At 41.0% G+C, this 24,593-nt stretch overlaps 1 protein-coding gene across 1 annotated transcript in view; it reads right to left on the bottom strand.

Annotated features, from left to right (window-relative positions):
- The window catches only part of TENM3 (teneurin transmembrane protein 3), a 2,204,264-nt gene that overhangs the window by 15,926 nt on the left and 2,163,745 nt on the right, over positions 1-24,593 (bottom strand). Inside the window, exons 38-39 of the mRNA XM_039540233.1 lie at positions 11,499-11,674; positions 9,552-9,787 (exon numbers count right to left, since the gene is read on the bottom strand). Of these exons, the coding sequence (XP_039396167.1) occupies positions 9,552-9,787; positions 11,499-11,674 (412 nt within the window). The remainder of the gene's footprint in view (positions 1-9,551; positions 9,788-11,498; positions 11,675-24,593) is intronic.

Raw genomic sequence — 24,593 nt, 5'->3', positions numbered from 1 at the left:
GTATAAAAAAACACAGAAAAATCTAACAGCTGCAGAAGTGTTATCTAGTACACTTAATGAACCATCTAATGTTCCTTAAATATACTTTCACAAGTAAGTGTTCTAAGGGCTTGTCTATACTTGAAACACTACAAGGTGCAGCTCTGCCTCTGTAGCACTTCACTGTAGACACTATCTATTCTGATGGGAGGGGTTCTTCAGTTAACATAGGTAAGCCCTCTCCCTAAGAAAGAAGAATCCTACCATCGACCTAGTGCAGTCTACACCGGGGTGAGTTCAGTTTACCTACGTCGCTCCGGGGTCTGGATTTTCTTACACCCTTGAGCAATGAACCTGGGTTGACCTAACCTTTTAGTAAAGACCAAGATTGATTCTAATACCAGTTTAAATCTGAATATGGCATACTCCCATCTGCCCCACTTCCCTTGTTTGAGGGCTTTTGCTATTATTATTTTCAGGCAGATTTTTTTATTCCATTTTCCTACCTTTTAGATCAGGCGATTTGCCTGAATTAGTTTTTCTGTAAAAAGTGCTCTTTATCTCTCTGTCTTCCATTTCTTAGCCTTCCCCAGACACCCCTCCATTCACTTCTGTCTGTCCCTTTCTGCCTATTCTTTCTTTGGAATTCTCAATAAAAATGGGAGAAATGTATCAATAGTCCATGATTATGAACATAACTAGAAGATCCAAAGTCCTTCCGTATGTGGCATAGATTGCAAATTATTTTGTGATTATGGATAGATTTAAAAATTATTCAGATGAATGCATCATGTTACCTATATCAAGTATATTAAAGTGAAAGTGTAATATTCACTAGCACATATATCAGCAATACATTTTGTCATTGTCTTTGTGTACATTTGTCTTCTTTGCAGCAAACTGTTATTGACATATTAGTGGAGAAAAGTTAGGAGTGCCCTGTTTTTTGTTCTTCCTTCTTTTCTCATTCTCTCCCCTCCATTCTCTTTTCTCCTTCATTCTTATGCTGACTGCACTGCAGCCTTTTCATAGTGTGTGTTCACACAAGTTTTTAAAAAAGGTTTCAGCTTTTTTTCTCTAAGGCTTTTTTTCCCTTTCCTTTCTCAAGGCATTTTCCTCTTGCCATCTTCTTACTTTTCTCCTCCTGCTCTCTTTTCCCCCAAAGAATTTAATTACTATTATTTTATCCTAATTTCTAATTGCTCACTCAGTTTTTTCCCCTATTTTGACAAATCTCTCCCCCCATTTGCCTTTCCCTCTACTTTCTCCCCATCTCTCCATAACCCCTGCAAGGCTGTAGCACCTTAAAGATTCTTCTCCCTTCCTGTTGCACTAGAGCAAGGAAGTTTGAAGGGTATCACTCCATTTTTGACAGATGGATTAATGGGGATTTCTCTTTTGCCGATTCTGTAATTTATTTGGCCATATTACATTTTTTGGTAGCAAGCCAGGTTTAAGTTAGATTTTCTTAGATGCCCAGAGGCCTTTGGGTAAGAGAACACTATAAATAGAATATTATCCTCCATCTATCTAGGGTGCCTTGGCCGCTAAGAAGATTTGACATGTGCTTCAATAGGGTCTGCTAACCTCCCTTGTTGCACAATGAAATGGTTATGAACCAGAGAAGCCAAATCATTTGTGGGGGCAGTGGAGATGAAAGTTACAACGCTAAGGAGAAAAGAAAAGTGACCCTCAGGCTGAACACAGTAATACTTAAAAAGAGAGTACAAGATTTCTGTCTAGGCCAAGTTCCCTTTCTTTTAGTTGTGCTGCTTTCCTTTCTCATTCCCTTAGCAAGAAACAGCAGGTGCCAAAACTAGGTAGGGTTTTGCTTACCCTGAGCAACCATCACTGTAAATAATCATTCCTCCTTGTCAGAAAAAAAATCAATTTTTCTTGGGGTTGAGGAGGTGAGGAGGAATATGAGATGCAAGGGTGTTTTTCTTTTCTCCTTTGTCCCTAATGAAATTTTTTAAATGGCACAATACCTATAACTAGTCAAGAGGAGCAGACTGAAGTTATTCACCTTTATTTGATGAACTACCAAGGATCGATTTAAAAGAATTAGGTGTAATTCCAATAGTAATTCAGATTTCTATTGTGGTCTTGAGGTGGTCTCCTGGCAACCCAATTCTGAGTGCTTAATCTAAGTTGTCTTTATTAAATGGCTGTTGTAAATCATAGTTTGCCTGCTGAATACATTTTGCCTACTGTATAATAAGGAGAAAAAACCTAACAAGATGGTAAAAGGCACATATTAGAGGATTATTTTGGGAAACAAAATTAAGACTTTTCTTCCAGAAATATGTATTGTTGCAACTTTCAGTATTTTTTAAAAAGAATGCGATCCTAGGATTGCACTAGTGTTATGGCAGGAAGTGTTACAAAAGATAGTAAAAGTTATCTTCAAATACAGTAACTCCTCATTTAACAATGTCCCACTTAAGGTTATTTCAGTGTTACGTCCCTGCTCAATTAGTTTAAAGTTGTGTAATGCTCCCTTATAATGTCGTTTGGCTGCCTGCTTGTAAGAGTCTGTGGAAGAGCAGCGACTTTACAAGGGAGCATTGCACAAGTTCCGCTTCTCCATCTCCTCCCCCTCCCTCTCAGTGCTTCCCCCACGGCCAAACAGCTGTTTGGTGGCGCTTAGGACTTTCTGGGAGGGAGGGGGAGGAGCGGGGAAGCGCCATGTCTCTGCTCCTCCTCCTCTCTCCCAGCTGTTTAGTGGCACTTAGAATTTTCTGGGAGGGAGGGTGAAGAGTGGAGACGCGGGGCTTCCCTGCTCCTCCCCCTGCCTCCCAGCACTTCACACTTAGGACTTTCTGGGAGGGAGGGGCAGGAGCAGGGAAGCACTGTGTCTCTGTTCCTCCCCCTCCCTCCCAGAAAGTCCTAAGCTCTGCCAAACCGCTGTTTAGTGGCGCTTAGGACTTTTGGGGGGAGGGATGTGGCATGCTCTGGAGAGAGGTGGGAAGAGGTGGGCCTGGAGTGGAGCGGGGACAGGAAGAGGCGGGCCTGGAGCATTCCTGGCAAAATCTGAGCCTGTTCTCCGGGGAAGCTGCCGCTGCAAAGATGCTTCCTACCGTCCTTGCCTGCAGCCGGCTGTGCCTGTGTGGGGTAAGCCGGGGCACTTCCCAACCACAGTACAGTACTGTACAGTATAATGCTTTTTGTCTGCCCCCACCAAATTTCCTTGGAACCTAACCCCCTGCATTTTCATTAAATCTTATGGGACAATTAGATTCATTTAAGATTGTTTCACTTAAAGTTGCATTTTTTCAGGAACATAACTACAACGTTAAGTGAGGAGTTACTGTACAGGAATTCCATGACATTATCAAGACTCAAATTCAACTGACATCTCTATGCTGATGACTCACAGATCTACCTCTCCACTCCAGACTGTCGCAATCCGATTCATAGTTATGGCTCTGTATGGCCAATTGTTGGTCCACGGCCATCTTGTCCTGCTAAAAGGACAAGGCAGCCTCCATTTTGGACCAGATTCTTGCTGTAGATGAGAGGGCAAAAAACTCTGGTAAAAACTGCTGTAGTAGGTGGAATCCGCAACCAAGTCAGTTGTGCTCTCCTGTGTTTTTTGTTTTTTTTGTTCTGTTGCTGGGCCATCTAAAGGTCAGGCTAGTTCTATGTATGAAGGCCTGATTCTGCCCAGCAACCTGTTTTTTTGGGTCGGTCGTCTGGAGGTCAGGCTAGTTCTGCCTAGTAACTCCAGAGTACTGTATACAGAGCCTTAGTTCTGCCCAGAGACTCACTTTCCCGCTCTTTTTGGACCCAGTCATCTAAGGGTCAGGTTTGTTTACTCGTCAACTCCAGTGTGCCGTGTGCAAAGCCTTCCGACGTGGGGTGGCAACAGCTCGAAACCTGAAGGGAGGAGGGACCAGGGAGCCAATCAGATGTTGACACAGGGAGTGAGACCCTTCTATAAAACTAGTTTTCCCCCCAAAATTTGTGTGGAGCATCCGCGTGTTAGCTGAAGGACCTGATCACTCGTTCGGCCAGGGTCTCCTCCCGGTAAAGTGCACTCGTGTCGTATCGTTTGGATTCGTTGTCGCTTTGGACCTGATCCCTGTCAGCTCGTCATGCTTCTGGTGTCTGTTCTGCTGGTCAGCTGCCCTGGAGTGTGGTATTTGCTTTTTGATATCTGACAGTTAGCTTATTTAGCCTCTTACTTTTCCCCTCCCTAACTTGGTACCAAATATCTACTCAGGATTGTATTAGTGAGCTCAGAATTGCACAATTGTTTAGCTAGCTTGTATTATTGTTCTATTAGTTATTGAATTGTTAATTGCAAATTGTTTTATGTGTTTGAATCACTGCTCTGTCTGTGCCCAGTGTGTGTGTGTTTAACTGGGGAGCTGCCTCTACTTAGAGGGTGGCTGACCAAGGGGGTCCAGTCCCCGCGGTCTGAGTGAGTGGAATCTGCCCAGCTGCAGCCGCACCACACTCTGGGTTTACCCTCTGTGTGAAAGCAAGGGTGGCTGAGGCAGTGGCCTGTGGGTCTCTTTTCTGTGTTTGCACCAGGCATCGCCCTGACGAACCTGATTCCTATCTGTGTGATTGGTGTGTCTGCCTATTTGGTGTGGTGTGGTGAGCAGTATAAAGTGGATTATTACTGTGTTTTGGGGGGTGTTTGTACTTTTAATACCATCCCAGCCAAAGTTGCCTACTCCCCCAGCCCAAGTTGTAATTATCCCCTAAATAAACGTAGCCACTTGGCTTTTCAGTGTTACCCTGGTCCTGCCTGTTTTTCCTCACTCAATACCAAGCTTGAACGAACCCCCAGCTAATTCAGACACAGACCTGTCTCCTTTTGTCCAAACTAAAATCTCTTGCATCTCCTTGTGAATATCTAGTTATCAACGCAAGATTAAGATGGCTAAAACAAACCTCTCAATTGCTCCCCACTGCCAAGTCTTCCTTGTTACCTCCTTTCTCAATTACTGTGGACAATACCATTCTGCTGTCACTCAGGCCTGTAACCTGGGGGGTCATCTTCATCTCAGACTTCTCTCTCTCTCTCTTGGTCCTTGCATTCAGGCTATGTCTAAATCTTGCTGATTCTTTCTGCATAACATCTCTAAAATATGACCTTTCCTATCCACCCACACAGCAAAACTCTCATCTGAGCTCTCATCATCTCATGCCTCAATTAAAAAAAAAACATTCTTCTCTCGGGCTTGGACAAATGCATTCTTGCCCCACTCATATCCATTCGGAATGCTGCTGCAAAGATAATTTTCCATCACTTTGACCATATAACCTCTCTCTCTGCATCCTTGCATTGAGTCCCTCTTCTCTAACACATCAAACCTAAGATGGTTCTATGCACTTTCAAAGACGTTCACAGCTTATCTCGATGCAATATATCATCTCTCTTTTGTTACTGAGGTGTCGACACTCACCTCCCATCACCCATGATGCAAGTCTGTACAGCCCCTTGTTAAATTTTCATATAAGCATCTCTGTGCTTTCTCCTATGCTACCCGTCACCCTTGGAAGGTACTCCCAATAAACATAGACTCATAGACTTTAAGGTCAGAAGGGACCATTATGATCATCTAGTCTGACCTCCTGCACAACGCAGGCCACAGAATCTCACCCATCCACTTCTATAACAAACCCCTAGCCTATGGCTGAGTTATTGAAGTCCCCAAATTGTGGTTTGAAGACCTCAAGCTGCAGAGAATCCTCCAGCAAGTGACCCATGCCCCATGCTGCAGAGGAAGGCGAAAAACCTCCAGGGCCTCTGCCAATCTGCCCTGGAGGAAAATTCCTTCCCGACCCCAAATATGGTGATCAGTTAAACCCTGAGCATGTGGGCAAGACTCACCAGCCAGCACCCAGGAAAGAATTCTCTGTCGTAACTCAGATCCCAACCCATCTAACATCCCATCACAGACCACTGGGCATACTTACCTGCTGATAATCAAATTAATTGACAAAATTAGGCTATCCCATCATACCATCCCCTCCATAAATTTATCAAGCTTAGTCTTAAAGCCAGATATGTCTTTTGCCCCCACTACTCCCCTTGGAAGGCTGTTCCAGAACTTCACTCCTCTAATGGTTAGAAACCTTTGTCTAATTTCAAGTCTAAACTTCCTAGTGTCCAGTTTATATCCATTTGTTCTTGTGTCCACATTGTTACTAAGCTTAAATAATTCATCTCCCTCCCTAATATTAATCCCTCTGATATATTTATAAAGAGCAATCATATCCCCCCTCAACCTTCTTTTGGTTAGGCTAAACAAGCCAAGCTCTTTCAGTCTCCTTTCATAAGACAGGTTTTCCATTCCTCGGATCATCCTAGTAGCCCGTCTCTGAACCTGTTCCAGTTTGAATTCATCCTTCTTAAACATGGGAGACCAGAACTGCACACAGTATTCCAGATGAGGTCTCACCAGTGCCTTATATAACAGTACTAACACCTCCTTATCTTTGCTGGAAATTCCTTGCCTGATGCATCCTAAAACCACATTAGCTTTTTTAACGGCCATATCACATTGGCGGCTCATAGTCATCCTGTGATCAACCAATACTCCGAGGTCCTTCTCCTCCTCTGTTACTTCCAACTGATGCGTCCCCAATTTATAACTAAAATTCTTGTTATTAATCCCTAAATGCATGACCTTGCACTTTTCACTATTACATTTCATTCTATTACTATTACTCCAGTTTACAAGGTCATCCAGATCTTCCTGTATGATATCCCGGTACTTCTCTGTGTTAGCAATACCTCCCAGCTTTGTGCCATCTGCAAACTTTATTAGCACATTCCCACTTTTTGTGCCAAGGTCAGTAATAAAAAGGTTAAATAAAATTGGTCCCAAAACTGATCCCTGAGGAACTCCACTAGTAACCTCCTTCCAGCCTGACAGTTCACCTTTCAGTATGACCCGTTGTAGTCTCCCCTTTAACCAGTTCCTTATCCACCTTTCAATTTTCATATTGATCCCCATCTTTTCCAATTTAACTAATAATTCCCCATGTGGAACCGTGTCAAATGCCTTACTGAAATCGAGGTAAATTAGATCCACTGCATTTCCTTTGTCTAAAAAACCTGTTACTTTCTCAAAGAAGATCAGGTTGGTTTGGCACGATCTACCTTTTGTGAAACCATGTTGTATTTTGTCCCAATTACCATTGACCTCAATGTCCTTAACTACCCTCTCCTTCAAAATTTTTTCCAAGACCTTACATACTACAGATGTCAAACTAACAGGCCTATAGTTACTCGGATCACTTTTTTTCCTTTCTTAAAAATAGGAACTATGTTAGCAATTCTCCAGTCGTACAGTACAACCCCTGAGTTTACTGATTCATTAAAAATTCTTGCTAATGGGCTTGCAATTTCATGTGCCAGTTCCTTTAATATTCTTGGATGAAGATTATCTGGGCCCTCCGATTTAGTCCCATTAAGCTCTGCGAGTTTGGCTTCTACCTCGGATGTGGTAATATCTACCTTCATATCCTCATTCCCAATTGTCATCCTTCCATTATCCCTTAGCTCCTCATTAGCCTTATTAAAGACCGAGGCAAAGTATTTATTTAGATATTGGGCCATGCCTAGATTATCTTTAACCTCCACTCCATCCTCAGTGTTTAGCGGTCCCACTTCTTCTTTCTTTGTTTTCTTCTTATTTATATGGCTATAGAACCTTTTACTATTGGTTTTAATTCCCTTTGCAAGGTCCAACTCTACATGGCTTTTAGCCTGTCTCACTTCATCCCTTCATGTTCTGACCTCAATAAGGTAGCTTTCCTTGCTAATCCCGCCCATCTTCCACTCCCTGTAGGCTTTCTGCTTTTTCTTAATCACCTCTCTGAGATGCTTGCTTATCCAGCTTGGTCTACAACTCCTGCTTATGATTTTTTTCCCCTTTCTTGGGATGCAGGCTTGTGATAGTTTCTGCAACTTTGACTTGAAGTAATTCCAGGCCTCCTCTGCCTTTAGATCCACAAGTTCTTCAGTCCAATCCACTTGCCTAACTAATTTGCTTAATTCTTTAAAGTTAGCCCTTTTGAAATCAAAAACCCTAGTCCCAGATGTATTTTTGTTTATCCTTCCATCTAGTTTGAACTGAATTAACTCATGATCACTCAAACCAAGGTTGTCCCCTACAACCATTTCTTCTATGAGATCCTCACTACTCACCAAAACCAAATCTAAAATGGCATCCCCCCTCGTTGGCTCTTCAACTACTTGATGAAGAAATCCATCAGCTATCACATCCAGAAAAATCTGAGCCCTATTACTACTACTAGCACTTGTCGTCCAGTCTATATCTGGGAAGTTAAAGTCTCCCATTATCACACAATTCCCATTAGTGTTTACTACATTAAAAACATTAAAGAGATCTCTATCCATCTCCAAATCAGATCCCGGCGGTCTGTAGCACACCCCAAGCACTATCTCAGGGGAGCCTCTAGTAGCTTTCTTTCCCAATGTGATTTTTGCCCAGACAGACTCTGTCTTCTCCATTCCATCCCTTCTTATTTCTTTACAGTCTACCTCATCATTGATATACAATGCTACTCCACCACCTTTGCCTTTATTTCTGTCTTTCCTAAACAGCACATAGCCTTCAATACCTGTACTCCAGTCATGACTACTATTCCACCATGTTTCTGTTATCCCTATAATATCCGGATTCACTTCCTGCACCAGTAGCTCTAGTTCCTCCATTTTGTTTCCTAGGCTCCTCGCATTAGTGTACAGACAGCTTAATTTTTGCCGTTTGGCTTCACTGACATTCTTTATCTGGTTAGGCACAGACATGCTACCACCAGTATCACCTATCACTACCCTTCCTCCTTATGTCCATTCTTCTGCTCATGGCTGTATCCTCTCTTACTTTGTTTTCTTCCCTCTCGGTGTTAAATTCCGGCGTGGAGATTACCTGGACATCTCCCAACCATCTCCCCCAAATTCCTAGTTTAAAGCTCTCTTAATCAGTTGGGCGAGCCTCCATCCTAGAAGTCTATTTCATCCGCATAGCCACCTCATTATCTACCTTCAGATCTTTCCTCAAAAGTCTCCTGTGATGTAATCGCTACAAAAAACTTGTCAACAGTTTGGCTGTTTGTGAACTGAGACCACAGCCTATCCACTGACCAATATTGTCTCATTCTTTCCTTGTACTCCCTCAGTCTGTCTGGATGCATCGGTTGTTGCTTTTCTTATACTTAGATTGTAAGCTTTTTGGGATGGGGAGCATCTTTTGCTCTCTATGTCTACAGTGCCTAGCACAATGGGGTCCTCATCCATGACTTGGGCTCCTAGGCAGTATGGGAATACTACAACTACTACTACTAAATGCTGACTCATTCCACAATATTAGATACCAAGTTCAACAAAGAGAGCCCATGGAAAAGACAAGAGCAATTAAAGAAAGAAAAACTCTACTCATGGCTACTGTCAGCTCTACTGTGGGAGTATATATTCTACATATTCTGTGGCTGAGGAATGAATAGTGCCCATTGAATAGTGCCTCTGTTACCACTCATGAACATCAAATGCTGTCGATATCATACATACTCGAACATTTACTCACCCTTAGCTTTCGGCCAAACACATTGACTTTTCCCTGGGCTTGTTCTTTTCGGAATCTCCATTCTACTAAGTTCTGTCCATTCTCTCCTGGAAGAGTCATGTTTCTTTTCGCTACTGTTGGATTGGCTGTGCCAGCTAAAACATGCGGTTCTGTTTGGTAGTGTGAATCCATGCCACTGGCATAGATAATTCTGAGGGAGCCATCATAGCCAATCTGGTAGCTGTTCCTTAACTGATCTGAAAATGAAACAAAGTATAAAAACTTACTTACATGAGTTAAAAATCTGGCTTTTTCATGCATTCACATATGCAACATAAATACAGAGAGCCTTGACATTATATACGGACATTTATTTGACTAATACACGCAGGGTGAGATTTTTAAAAGTACCTACAGGCTACAGTTACACAGGGAACTTAGGCACAGCAATGCTCAGCACCCAGCTCGTAGGCCCTCTGCCACCCAGTGGTATTGACACCCCAGACTCTCCAGGCATTGTATGTAGAGAGTCAGGTGCTTAAGAAGGGGATTCACAGAAGCCAGCAAGCTGAACGGGGAGCCAGCTAAACTAGCCTCCACTGAAATGCAGAGAAAAAGGGAGAGGTTTAATGCCTAGATCCACAAAGAAACTTAAGCATCTAATAGGCTATGAGGAGGTGCTTCCTTCCAATTGGGATTTATAGCCATGAATCCTCTCCTGGAGTTTGCCACAGAGCACCTAATCCACAGAGACATGTTCTCCCCCGTCTTATAGCCAATAGCCCAGTAGTGAGGGCACTCACCTGGGATGCGGGAGATGTGGGTTTAACTCCCCTCTCTGCCTTAGCTGGAGCTGGGACTTGAAGCCAGGTCTCCCATATTCTAGATAAGTGCCCTAATTACCACACTATTGGGGATTCTGGGGGGGGGGACACCTTCCTCAGTGTCTCCTTTTGAAGCTGTTCCAGTTGGTATAAATAATTAAATATTCATTGCAGCAGGGACTTGAACCTAACTCTCCCACATCCTGGGGAGTGCCCTAACCACTGAGCTATTGGATATTCTGGGATACATTCTCACTTTTGCTCCCTCACTAATGGCTTTTGTGAGGGGTTAAGGATGCTCAGAGCACACCTACCAGATTGGGCCCACAGGCAAGGTGATAGATAGGAGAATGCCCCGCTTGAGAAGCCTGCTGGGGATTAGGCGTTAGTTAGTGCACTGAGCAGCTCAGCAATGACAGGACTTAAGCAGTTTTGCACATGCCCAACCAGCAGAAACTTAAGCACCTAGGGGACTTTAGGCACCTATGGGGTTAGGTAGCAGCTGAGTAGTGGTTTTGCAAATGTCAGAGGTGCCTAAATATTGGACTTAGGTGCCCAAGTCCCTTTGAATCTAACCCTATGTGACTTAGAAGCACAAATCCATTTGACTTGCAATGGGACCTGTGCTCAAAGTCACGTAAACACTTTGGAAAAAAATCACACTTTCAAAGAGTAATTCTTTTAGACTGTCATAAAATATATTCTTTATTGTATCATTATATTTTACTGTATTTGCAAAATACTAAGTGCACTGTGATTGTTGCTAGAACATGCTGCTGTAGCTTCACACACTACCTTAAATCTCAGATCCAATGCCAAACCAATTTTTAACCAATTCTTTTCCCCCTCTCTGTGGTCTTTCATCATTGCTTATTGGCAGACTAGGTATCCTCTATGCCTGATCCCAAAGTTTGTTTCCAAAACCAAGAGCTTGTTGGTTAGATAATAAAGTAGAGTTAATTACATCCTTGTATCTACTCCCTCCCTCTAAGGTCCTTGAACTGTAATATTTTCACTAACATCTGCTGTGCTAATGTACCCATTTAGGCAGCTGATCTGAATACATTATGCACTGAAAAAAAAACAGTTTAGCAATTTAGGATCTGATTATAAGTACCTGTGGCTTTTGTTTTGTTTACAGTACCTTGAACCATGGTATAGAAAGAATCAACTGATGATAAGTTTGAAGTAATGCTGACATCTTCCTCTCTGCTAGATGATTCAATGTCCACTGTAATGGCCCTTTCCATTTCCCCGTGAAGGTTAGTGACCACTCCAGTTGGAAACGTAACATTTGTGAGACGACCCTCACTGTCATAGCTAAAATAAAACACAGTGCAAAATAAAACAGTAAATAGCAAGAACAAATTGTTTTTACTTACAAGTAGAATAAACAGGAATATGAGCTGCTGATACTGTAAGGAATGTTTGCTTTGTGTGCATACTATATGCACAACGAAGAATTCAAACATACTTTGAAGTAGCACAAGGCTGTTTAACACACAAGAGCTTCAATGGTACTAGCAAGAGCAAACAGATGGATCTCCAGCTCTGCATATTCTTTGAAATGGAAGCAAAATCATGTTGCACATCTAATTTAATGTTTCAAAGAAAACATGCTTAGCAGTGTAATTCCTTAGCATTCTGCACTCACTTTCTATGATCAGAGTAGATTTAGTTCACTGTTACATTTATATGAGGAGTCCCCACAATTTTTCATAGCTTGGACCATATCTTAAGAGAGATTGTCTCATGGGTCCATTTCCCCTGCCATCAACAATTATGCTTCATACCTGCCCCCTCCTGTTCCCGACTGCTTAACATCTCTTGTATTACTAAGAAAAGTAATATTATAATATAGTTAATTTATTTGTAGCTCTCTTTTTGAAATTTAGCTGAACTGAGGATAGCCAGTGTAGGAGACTGGTGAGATGTTTGTGGTCCATGGACTACAATGAGAACAGCTGTATTCCATTAAATCATTTATATAATACCCTATTTTCCTGCTGCACATATATTTCTGTATAATACCTGTATATCTATTAAGCTTTAAATAGGTCTATAAAACATCTATAATGGAAATAAACATGTGATTTCTGAAATGTGCCTTTTCCCATTGTTATGTTAATTAGATGTCACTGTGTGACATGCATGGTACTGTAGACAGTAGAGGAATGACATGGAGAAAACAAAAATATAATGCAAGTTAAAAGAGCATTTTCCCAAAATATTTAGTTATGGTTTTTCCATCAGAAATAGGTATTTAATAAGAATTCTAGGTCTCAGTAGTTGCCTTAGTTGCTGGCAGAGCAGATTTTAATGGAAAAGTAGCAGCCAATCTCTATGAAGGCATCAAGGTTCAGGATCACTCGGAAGAGAGATGGAATGAATGTTCCATGCCATCTTTATGACAAGAGTAAGACCAAGTTAGAGCTGCATATGGATTTTATGTTTTACACTTAAGTTTTCCTATAGATGTGAGTAAAGTTGCACTTTCCCCCAACTGATCATAAATACTGTGTTACTGAATTATTTTAAGATATGTCAATGCCTCAACAGTGGCTCTCCCAAAGCATTAGGTAGGCAACACGGGTTACCCCCAGTGATTTCAACCCTTCAAATTCACATCAATCAGAGTGGTAGAACTGCAACAGCTTTCAACACACCACAGGAGGATGTTTATGGCCCTCTCATATTACTGAAAACACCAAATACATTCTGTTTCTATAGTGTGTCCTGTCTTTCTCATGCTGGTCTCAGATCTCTCTTTACCATTCTCTCAAATATCCCTCAATTCAAGAGACATCATACACTTTACACCCAAAGAACCTACAGTGCGCGCGCACACACACTCACACACACACAAAATGTTCTCTCAGAAAGGCAGAAGTCATGGAATTGAAGTAACAGAAAAGGCTCTCTACTTTGAGGGAATGATTTCCACATCATTTTAAACCATCAACTTAAAATCAATTTGCTTGCATATTTCCTTTATCTCTCATAAATACCACATGGGATACTGTAATGGAAAGAGATTAGGGTAAAAATAATTCTCTAGTTGTTCAGTTTGGTTGCTTTTGGATTTGACAGCACTTTGTATATATCAATTTCATCCTTTCTCTGCAGTCCATTTCCCCTATTTGTGTAGGATTTTCACAACAGGAGAGAGAAAAACTTTTTAAAAATAAGAAACTGTGGTTGCTATTCCCAAAGTAATCAAAAGGTGGCCTCATGTTTTACAATTAACTATATTTCAATTTGACAAGATTTCTTCAAGTTTCCAATATAAATATATCTCTCATTTTGGGTCGTCTTCACATATTCTGTCTTACCTTTTGGACTTGGCAGGTTGAGCGATATTGTACTTATGCAAAAAATTGAACCAAACATACCAACATTTCTTTCACTTCAATTCAAATGACATTTGTCCCACCTTCAATCTCTTCCTTCAGAGCCATATACTTAATTTTCTTTCTTGCAAATCTTCCCTCTCTGTCTCCCATGGGAATGTAAATATGCCAATTAACGTCTCTTTCTAGGTTCTGCTTTATAGCACAATGTTTTAGGGGAGTGTTTGTTGAAATTATCTTGCTGGGAATTATTTATTAACATTCTTTGACTGCTGTAGCCAAAGAAAAGAGCTCATTTCAAATAACTCTCACTGAAACTACAGCAACATAGTTAAGATCACTCATTAGAGGGACCTCTGTGCCTACAGAATCACAATACAATATGTAATACTTGATCATAACTCTGCATATAACATTCCAAGTGTAAAGCAGTGATAGTTCACATTTCATCTCTGTAAGGTTGTGCCTATGGCTGACATGGAGTCCATGGGTCCGAACATTCTGTTCTCATTTTTTCTAGCATCTAGGGAGAGGTAATAAGGTGAAAATAAGAAGGCTCCCTTAAAACCTGCCAAGTTTTACTCGGCTGGAGAGAGTCTCAGACTGTCCTTTCTGCATCCCCATGGGTGCAGGGAGTGAACACTGTTTCCCCTCCAATTCTCTCTCCTGGCTACTAGTGGTGACTCTTGGGACTGCTGGACAGGTACTCAAGCCTTCCTCCTCTTTTCTTAATGCTCCCATCACTGCCTTCATCGCCTCTGCTGTGCCTCTTAGTGCAGCACAGTGGATCACAGTGGGAAGGGGGAATGAGAAAGCAGTCATGAACAGCTGTGTTGGGGCCTAATATTTGCTGACTCTCCTGATTGTGTACTGTAGCAGCATTTCCCATTTCCATGTCTTCCCACATAGGTAACACTCTACTCTATGGTTCTCTTGTGCCAGGATCTGATTGTAGGTGACAATGTTTGGAGGAAAGAGAGATTCTGGGTTGCCTAAATTGGGGGCAGGCAAACTGCACGAGAGAGGTTATAAAAATGCAGGGAAGGGAAAGGATTGATGGGAGTGTGGGCCAGTGAAGATAGTGGAGAAGATGACCATTGGAGAGGCTGAGGTTAAACAACTTAGTGAAAGGAAAAGAGTCACAACAGAAATTGGAACTCGAGAGAGATAAAGAGAGGCAAGGCCGCCCAGAGGATTCAGAGGGCCTGGGGTCTTTGGTGGCGGGTCTTGGGGCGGAAGGACCCCCTGCCACCGAATTGCTGCCGAAGACCTGGAGCAGAAGAAGCTCTGGGGGCCCGGGCCTCGCGAGAGTTTTCCGGGGGCCTCGGAGTGAGTGAAGGACCCCACTCCAGGGCCCCCAAAAAACTCTCATGGGGGCTCCTGTGGAGCCCGGGGCAAATTGCCCCACTTGCCCCCCCCTCTGGGCAGCCCTGAAGAGAGGTGAGAAAACAATGAAGGTAAAAACAGGGGAAGGACAATGTGGTAGCTAATGCCTGGGACATGGAATCAAGAAATGTGGATTGTATTCCCAATTCACCCTACTCGCTTTCTGCGTAAACTTGGGCAGGTCACTTTCCTTCTCGGTGGCTCAGTTCCCCCAACTATAATCTAGGGGTAACAATACGTCCCTCTCTCACAGATAAATGAAAGGTGTTTATATTATGTGCCAAGAATTATCATTAATATATCAGTTTTAGATTGGGAGACAGGCTGAATCAGAAAAAGCTCACTCATTTCATGTGTTCAGATACTTGACACATGTCATTTAAAAAGGTACTTGGAACTTGAAAGTTACAACTGCCTGATACAGGCATGCTGGTTTAGGAAATGCTGAGCAAACTCATAGGTAGTATGGGAAAAGAAAAGAAAGAAAGATTTTCCATTCCCTTGTAGTCAGGAACAGAAAGCAAAGCGGGAAAAAATGAGCTATGGATGCATTGTCTTTCAAAGCCAGAATGTGAGGAGATAGACGGGAAACTCTTACCTCTCCCAGCAACAATGGGGGAACTTGCTCTTTCTCAACAACCTGGAAAGTTAGTAGGGGTGGGGGAAAAACAGAGGGGAGGTGCTCTTTATTCTCAGAAAGAAGGAAAGCAAGCCAAAGACGCAGAGAGGATACTCCTCCCTTTCAGCAACCAGGGGAAAGGGGTGGGTAAGAAATACTGAGGGGGCTGCTTCGTCACTGAATATAACAACCTCACAGCACAACCCTCACAATTCAATATTAACACACTATACAGTGATTACTTTCTGGCTCTCTCTGATCTCATTCAATGAGAAAGCAGCTCTGTTAGTTTTCATAGGCTGAATACCCAACTCCTATGCCACTCCAAAACATCTAGCCTGCTTGATGATTTAGCTCCAATCACTCTTCCCAACATTCCCGCTTTCTTCACTTCCGTTACCATCTTTCATTTCCGCGATTTATTCACTACACAGCAAAAATCTCTTCTCCCCGTGTCCAATCTGCATTTTCATGATTTCTCAAATACTCCATTTGCCTTCAACTCTGCTTTTTCTGTAGTTTACCATAAATTCAATTTCATGCTGGATTGTAATATGGGCCCCTCATTTTGTATCACAGCATATGAGTACACACTGTAGCAGTATTTTATTAAACATGATCTCTTCCACAAATAATGTGAAATGTGACTACTTCCTTATCAGGGCGCTAGACATGGCGACATCACTCTAGGCATCATCCTGGGCATTCCTAGGTTATTTTTCATTTTTTTAATTATATCCAATATTGTTACAATTTGTTGGTGAGTTCATCCAAACTTGTCAGTTTTAGTCCAAGAATTTTGTTTTACCTGCCCAGTGGTCTAACACTGAAATTACCCTTGAAGACATTGGATCTAAGGCTAGACGGCAATCTCCCTCTCTTTGGCTGGTCAGAGCTTCTTTGATTTCTGCATGCCCACCCACAAACGCACATACTACTACTACTCCAGGCCTTTCTGATGTTCCTCATGCACTCCAGGTTCTACAACAAAGCCACTCAGCCAACCTCTCAAATTTCTCTTGTGGATGGGAAACATGGTGAACTTTTCAAGGAAAAAAAAATTAAGCTCACTCACCAGTCTACAGAGCCTCTCTCAAATTCTCTCAACTCTATTCCACTCACCTTAACAAAATCACCTCATATGGTCAATGACCACAAAAGGCAAGAGGTGAGACTAAACTAATAACACCATCGGTAGAACTGGCCTGGAGAGTCAGACTCCTTGGCCTACTTAAAGATCATCTGCTGCTGCCAGCTAGGTTTCTTTTCCACAATGACAGACTCTCAGTGGTAATGATTATTATCTTCTCAGACTCTTGACCTTGTGATCTCTAACTGCTGGAATGCTCTCCTCTGATGTCCATCTTCTTCAGTTTTAATTGCATCCCTTCCCATACCATTTTCGATTCTAGCCTATACAGGACATTTTCTTCACTCTTTCATTTTCAAATGTAGTAACTTCTAGGAAAACCTTGTTGCAGGAGGAAATGTCCCATGCTTAGCTGCACAACATAACTTTCACCTGTGCCTTATACGGCATATATCTCAGTTCAGAGGAGATTTACCTTGGTCGCAACTGTCACAATTTTATACAGTAAATTATTTCAATTTAAAATATGGAGCCATAGAACTGAACTTTATAGTAAAGCTTTCTGTAAAACCTGATGTCAGGGTATGGCCAATATTGTTTTTCAAAGCGCCTCTATATAACACATGCTTGCAGAATTTCTCCCTTAACAAAATGATTGCAACAATGAAGAAAAATAATTATGGAACTTACTAACATGTCAGTTTCAAAGTGAAAAGACACTGCTTCTGGCACATCTCAGATAATAAGATGTGCAATTCAAATACATTTATGTATTTGTTGCCTTGCTTTAACATTATTTGACAGAGTATCTGAGAAATGAGGCATGAACATTTTTTATATTATAGCTATGTATAAATTGAGTGGTAGGATGAACAGTACTATTAATATATTCAGTGAACATACATTAGAAATATCTTCAATGCATCTCTCTACTTATTGTGAGTGAACAGAAAATTCACAAAACCTTTGCAGATTGCTTCTATTTTGTCAATAAAGAGGTCTGCATATCAAAGTACTCTGCACATGTTTCTAGTGGCAAACTACATCAAGTGAGAGCATGAAGAAAAGGTTCAAAGCTCATCTTTAATAAGTACAAAATACTGTCATTCTGTATGTCTATCATCATTTTGATATATATTGAAAATCTATTATAATGTGGCAATAAAATGTTTCATTCAGCTTGTTGAGGCCATTAAGCTCACATTTACACTGATAGAAAGTAGGATCTGTAATGCAAAAAAGAAAATACAGGGAAATGAGCCTGTAAGACAGGGGTTCTCAAACTGGGGGTTGTGACCCCTCAGGAGGTCGTGAGGTTACTACGTGGGAGGCTGTGAGCTGCCAGCCTCCACCTCAAACCCCACATTGCCTCCAGCATGTATAATGGTGTTAAATATATTAAAAAGTGTTTTTAATTTATAAGGGGGGGGTCGCACTCAGAGGCTTGCTGTGTGAAAGGGGTCACCAGTACAAAAGCTTGAGAACCACTGCTTTAAGATATACCAGTTTATAACAATGTTCTTTTAATTATATTTAACCTCAAAGAAAAAAATGTCCTGAATTTTACCCCCCAAAATCTTGAGTGGAGTAAAAACAATCTGGCAGTCACAGGTCCAAGACTACCATAAACTGAGACTAGACAAAGTGATCATGGTTAAATTAGGGCTGTCAAATGATTTAAAAAATTAATCGCGATTAATCATGAGATTAAAAAATTTAATCGCAGTTTTAATTGCACTAACAAACAATAATAGAATACCAATTTAAATTATTATGAACATTTTTGGATTTTTTCTACATTTTCAAATATATTGATTTCAGTTACAACACCATTCTAGACAAAGGATCTAGTTCATGCCTCTAGTGCTTCTGCACATAGTGTTTTCCAAAAAACGCAGTATAATTAAGATAACCAGAATTTTTGTTGGGCTAATGCTACTGTTGTTGAAGTGCTATGGAAAGGAGCAGTAGGGTAAAGCCCTTCCTTGTTGTACATATTCTTAGCTCTCTGACTATTATGTATCTACCTTCAGTGTCACTTCTACACACTTGCCCTATTTGAACCCTTTCATTACTGACAAATAATCTGTGTGTTTTGACAGTGTAAATCCTGGAGTACAATCATTCAAATGAATGAACTTTTAGGATATACCTTGTGAGACTAATTCTTTTCTATATTAAAGCTCATTTACACAGTCAGAGTGGTGTAAAGGGTGCCAGGGTAAATGAGAATTAGTCTTGGTAGTCTGGATAGACTTTCTGGTTACTCTAAAGTAGTGTCACTTTATTTTGAAAGATGGGGGCCCTATTAAAACAGTTTAAGGGGTGACTGATAACTTCAGTACAGTATTAAAGTTTATAAAATTGAATTCTATGTTTACAGAAAGTTTAGCAAAATGAAGAAAAATTACATTCCAATAATTTTACTACTCAGTCAGTATTAAATACTCAAACAAAGTGAGGAGTCCAAGTATGGATAAAGAAGTTCTGCCAATCTCTACTTTTTTTAGATGACTCAATTAAAAAAATTCCTAAACTTTTTAAATGAAAGTCACTCTGATGCAGAAGGTCCTCTGCTTCTGCTGTTTGTTCCCATGAAGTCACAAGCTTGTTTTCATGACATCATAACTTCCATAGATACCAGTAGGAAGGATGATAACTTTGTTTACATCTCATCTTCCAGTTTAAGTGAAAGCTTTCCTAATATTTATTACTTTTAGGAAAATTCTTTTAAATTTCCTCATGCTATCCTCCCCTGAACTGGCCTCATTTCTACCTCAGACGTGGCTGCGTTTCAGTGATGCCATATACAAATAATTTGTAAAACATAATCAGAAACTTTGGGATGAAAGACACTATATCTTTCTAAATATGAGCTCAAACATTACAAAGGGAAACAATCAATATTCAACAACACACAATTGCCCCCAAAGGACAGTGGCCCCCATTCCGCTAGAGGCTGTGAACCCCCTCCCCCAAACATGGCCCTTGCCCAAAACATCTTAAAATCTAACTTGAAAGAAGAAGCAACAAACGGACTGTGACAAACAAAAGGCGGGAAGAGAGGATAAAGCACATGATAAGATCATGCAGTTACACAGATTAACGTTTGTATACATTGATGGTTTCAGATGGTTCAAAATCATCAGAAAGATTTAAAAAATAAAAGCAGTTATTCCCATCTGCCACACAATCTAGTCTACGATTATGGGCTGATTCCTTTGTAGGACACACAGCAGAGGGTCTTGGTGAGACTGAAGGAAGAGATGATAGCATCCTTAGAAATTAAGAGAAGGATTTCCATGCAGGGGAAGTGTGGAGGAAAGCACAGACATATTTGTAGGAGAAATGGAAAAGCATATAGGCCTTATATCTGTGGCAGAGCCAGGGCCAGCTCCAGGCACCAGCTAAGGAAGCAGGTGCTTGGGGCGGCCAATACAAAGGGGCGGCACGTCTGGGTCTTCGGCGGGAATTTGGCGGCGTGTCCCTCCATCCCTCTCTTCCTCTTTGAGCTGCCGCCAAAGTACCACCAAAGAGGAAGAGAGGGAGTGAAGGACCCATCGCCGAACTGCTGCCGAAGAATGGAACGGCTCATTTGAGCTGCCCCCGAAGTGCCGCCAATTGCTTAAAAAAATTTTTTTTTGCCGCTTGGGGTGGCAGAAAAGCTGGAGCCGGCCCTGGGCAGAGCTCAGGGAATGTAGGTGAAATGACAAGAGACATGAGTGGATAAGTTGGGAGATACATCGTATGAAGGGCCTTTAAGGTAAGGACATGAAGCTGGAATCTGGTGTGGTTGAAAACAGTGCACTTTTTATTCTGGGCCTGCTCCTGGATTCACTGAAGTCAAAGGGAATTTTTAATTGACTTGAATGTGCATTGGATCAGACCCTCTGTTAAGAAGGGTATATTTTTTCATATCAAAGTGAGATCTGGAATAGATTTTAACTGATTTATATGTGAGGCAAAAAATGAAAACATCTTCTGGTTGCATTGTAAGAATAGATATTATGGGAATGACTATGCAAAGGAGATGAGATCATTTTAATATGGGAGTGACTGAGCTAATGGCATTGCTAAGCCTCTGATCTTGCTGGGAGTGAACGAGATACTTTCAGAAGCCTGAGGAAAGATAGGTAGAGCTGGGTATTTATGTAGTTAATAAAAGTGCTATTGCTTTCTTGTCAACTAACCTGACTCCTGAGTGCTTTTCTAAACATTACAGACACCATCTCCTGATTTTCTTGATGGAAACCAAGGCACCTCTCACTTTCCCCTGCATGGAAGCTTTATAATATTGCTGATCATTGTTGCCATTGTGATATTATTACCTATTTGATGGTATCTCATTTCTATTTTTATTACTTAACTTACCTTTAAAGACCAACATTATATAAAGTAATCTTCCAAGGACTGAAAAATGAAGAAAAAAGGTAAAAGTACATGAACTAAGATACACTGTTTGTACCTTGCTACCACGGATATGAGGTTCTCTGTAAATATCTAGGGAGCGAGATAAAGTTTTTATTTCAGAGTTTTCACGTTGATGCCTAGAGCACTGGTAATAGGATGCTATTTAGCATGTTTACTTTTGTTCTCTAAGCAGGCATATTATGAAATAGTAAGAGGATTTTGTTGTTCATTATGTTCCAGAATTGTAGTTTTTAATATTTTGTTTTATTACATTTATGAGACTGTAATGTTATACTATTTTTATATTATGGAGAGTTGCAAGGTCACAGCCTGTTTTCACAGCAAAAAGAATTTAAATTTTTAAACCTTTAGGAAGAAAGTTAAGAATCTGTGCATTTTTACAATTTATCTACAGTAGAAATGTAAACATACAATTAGAGCAAGCTGCATAATTATCATTGAGAAAGTCTCAAAAATAATAAGTTGGATTCAACATTGTTAAATAATAGTTGTATATTGTATCAACTGTGCATTAGCAATATGAAAAGAAAGTTTCTGCCCTAAAGAACTTAGGCTGGATTCTCTGATCTACTGCCTTCACGCACACAGTGAATGTACATCAGCCAGAGTTTTTCGCTGAAGAATTTCCTTCGCATAGGGCAAATCTTTGGCTAGTGGGAAGCAGGTGGAGGTGGTTCCCTCATGTCAGCTTTGCCACACAGTGCTGATGTGTCCCTCACTAGAGTTTTACCACTTGGCATAAGAGCAAGGTGGCACATCAGAGGCAGCGAGAGGAGGTGGTATAATGGACTGAAGCTCCACTATACCCCATCCTTGGCTGGCATAAGAGCTTCTGCCAGGAGCAGAAGTTAATGCTGCCCCCACTGCCATGGTTGGGCAGAGTAGGTCCAGGGAACCATGACTGTCAGCCTGCACATTGCACTGCACTTTTTAGAGGGATTTGGAGGAAAAATGTGTGTAGGGGATTCTGAGCTGAGTCAAGGAGAAGGTTTAAGGTGACTGAGATACCATGGAAGGAGTGCCAGAGAAGACAGCTGGAGGAGATGAAGAACAAAGCAGATACAAAGATACAAGTTGTCAGCTCGAGCTCACTAATGAGGAAAAAGACAGGCCAAGAAGCGGTCAGGAGCCAGGTTGTATAGACAAGAATTTGATATAGGAGAAGGCAAGAAAGGAATTTGAAAAGGTGCTGAACACAGTCAATATAATAAGCATGGTGAATGATTTTTTGCCCATCACATTTTGAACTCATTGATGGGGGAAGAGATGGGTGGGTGGGAGGAGATAGGAATAGTTGGAGCAAGAGATACTCAGGGCCTGAACAAGCATGTTGGTGGTAGGAACACAGGGTGAATAGGCTTTGAGATGATGTAACTGCAAGATGTTTTAGAAGTAATGAAAAACATGGAGTAATACAAGGCAGAAACAGACAAGGCATATTTGATCATCTGTAGTCCATCCTCCTGCCAGTATATTTTCTAATGCTAGGCTGATTCAGAGCAGCAGAGCCAAAGCATTCTCTGTGTGTGTAGCCTTTAATGGCTACTACCCAGCTATTATGGATATAGGAGAACAAATAACTCAAACAAGTATAGTACAACGGGCCAAATCCTTCGTGGATTATTCTTTACATCCGGTCGGCAACCAGAATTTCTATTCAGTGGGATATTATGACATTAAAAAAAAATAATTCCAAATCAGAATGAAAAGCTGAAATTTCTTACAAAATGAAAAATTCTGAAAAACCTGTACTTGGAACCACTGAAACGTTTTGTTTGGATGATGTCTATTTTTGTTTGTTTTCATAACATAGAAATGTTTCTTTTATAAGGTGGAAACATAATTTCAATAATGTCAGATTTTACCTTCTCTAAACTAAATCATCCAACATTATTGAATCAAAATGATTCACCATTATCACTGTCAAAAAATTTATTGCAATCAATACATTCCCGCCAAATGTTTATAATTCAACAAAACTGCATTTTTGACAGAAAATGGTTCTGTCAATCTTTTTTTAATCAGATGATCGACTCCTGTAGGCAATCCCAGTGTCTATAATGAGACGACTTGTGCTAATATGGGAAGCAGCATATGGCCCAAAATATTGTTTTACAATATTTCCACTTCAGCCTTCATCAGGAAGTGTATAAAAGAAGGAGTAAAATGGAAACATTTTCTTTACTTCTGAAATGTAATCTTCACCGTTGCTGCATTTCACTGGAATGTTGGTGCCTGGTATGTGGGGCAGCTAAGCCACTCAGTTCAGGGCCTGTACCCTCCTCTGAATCATACAGCACTGAGCGAACTGCCAGCAGTCAACACATTATTAATTTTAATAATAACCACAATAGGTACAGCATGATGCTGAGCAGTCAAGCAGGTAAAAGGGACTTTTTTTACTTGGAACGCCATATAAAAGTTAACTTCAGAATTCACATTCTGCAAGATGTTAAAACTTTTCTAAATTGTCTGGAATACGTGTTCACTTAACAAGGGGGGCAGAATAAACTTATAGCAACATCCCTCTTGCTAATGTCACTCTCCTTGATTTCCATCCCCAGCCCTTGGTGAAAAGACAAATGAGCTCAGGGCATAGAATGCCCAGGGAGAAGCAGGATGTCAGGAGATACAAGTAGGGATTAGGAAGAAAGGTACCATGGGGAGTGGAAAAGTCAGGCAACCAAATGTGCCTTTGAGAACTGATGGGGGAATTTGGAAAGAGGGAGGAGGATCAGAGAGCAGGTAAAAATGTGACAAAATACTGCAGGAGGAGTAGGTTTGGGGGCCAAATGGATGCGGAAAAGAAGGAAAAGCAGTGAGAGGACTGCAGGTGGGATGCACCTGGGATCTGGAGCAGATCTGTGTCTGCTTGATGCTACCCATCCCTGAAAGAAAAGAGGAAAGAACATAGAAAGGAATTAGATATACAAGCAGGAAATATGCATGCTTAGCTTAGTAAGTGCTCCCTTCTACGGGCAAAGTAACACTAGACAGGGTTAAAAAGAGCTCTTTTTCCTTGGTGTTTAAGCTCTAGGGAGCTAGTGTTTTGAAATCCAAATATCCAGATGTTATTGCCTCATAAACAATTCTTCAGGTTTGAGTATTTTCTTCTCTGAGACTATCCTGAGATCAGCCAGGCTGTAGTTTAATGTACTAAAATGTTTAGCTACTGGCTGAAACAATTTTTCTGGAATCACATTAAACCTGTGATTGAAGGTAAAAGGCCCGTAAATTGATCCTAGTTTTAACTAAGAAATCATTGTTGGAATTAATTCATGGTTAATGACATAGATGGTCAAAATTTTTCTGTAGATAAGAGAAAGTAGAAGGTTAAAATTTTAGATTAGCACAGGGAATGTA

Source organism: Mauremys reevesii, linkage group 5 (genome assembly GCF_016161935.1).
Source record: "Mauremys reevesii isolate NIE-2019 linkage group 5, ASM1616193v1, whole genome shotgun sequence".
Classification (NCBI taxonomy): Eukaryota; Metazoa; Chordata; order Testudines; family Geoemydidae; genus Mauremys; species Mauremys reevesii.
Note: the sequence above shows the minus strand (reverse complement) of the source record. Positions and strands in the feature narration are given on the sequence as shown.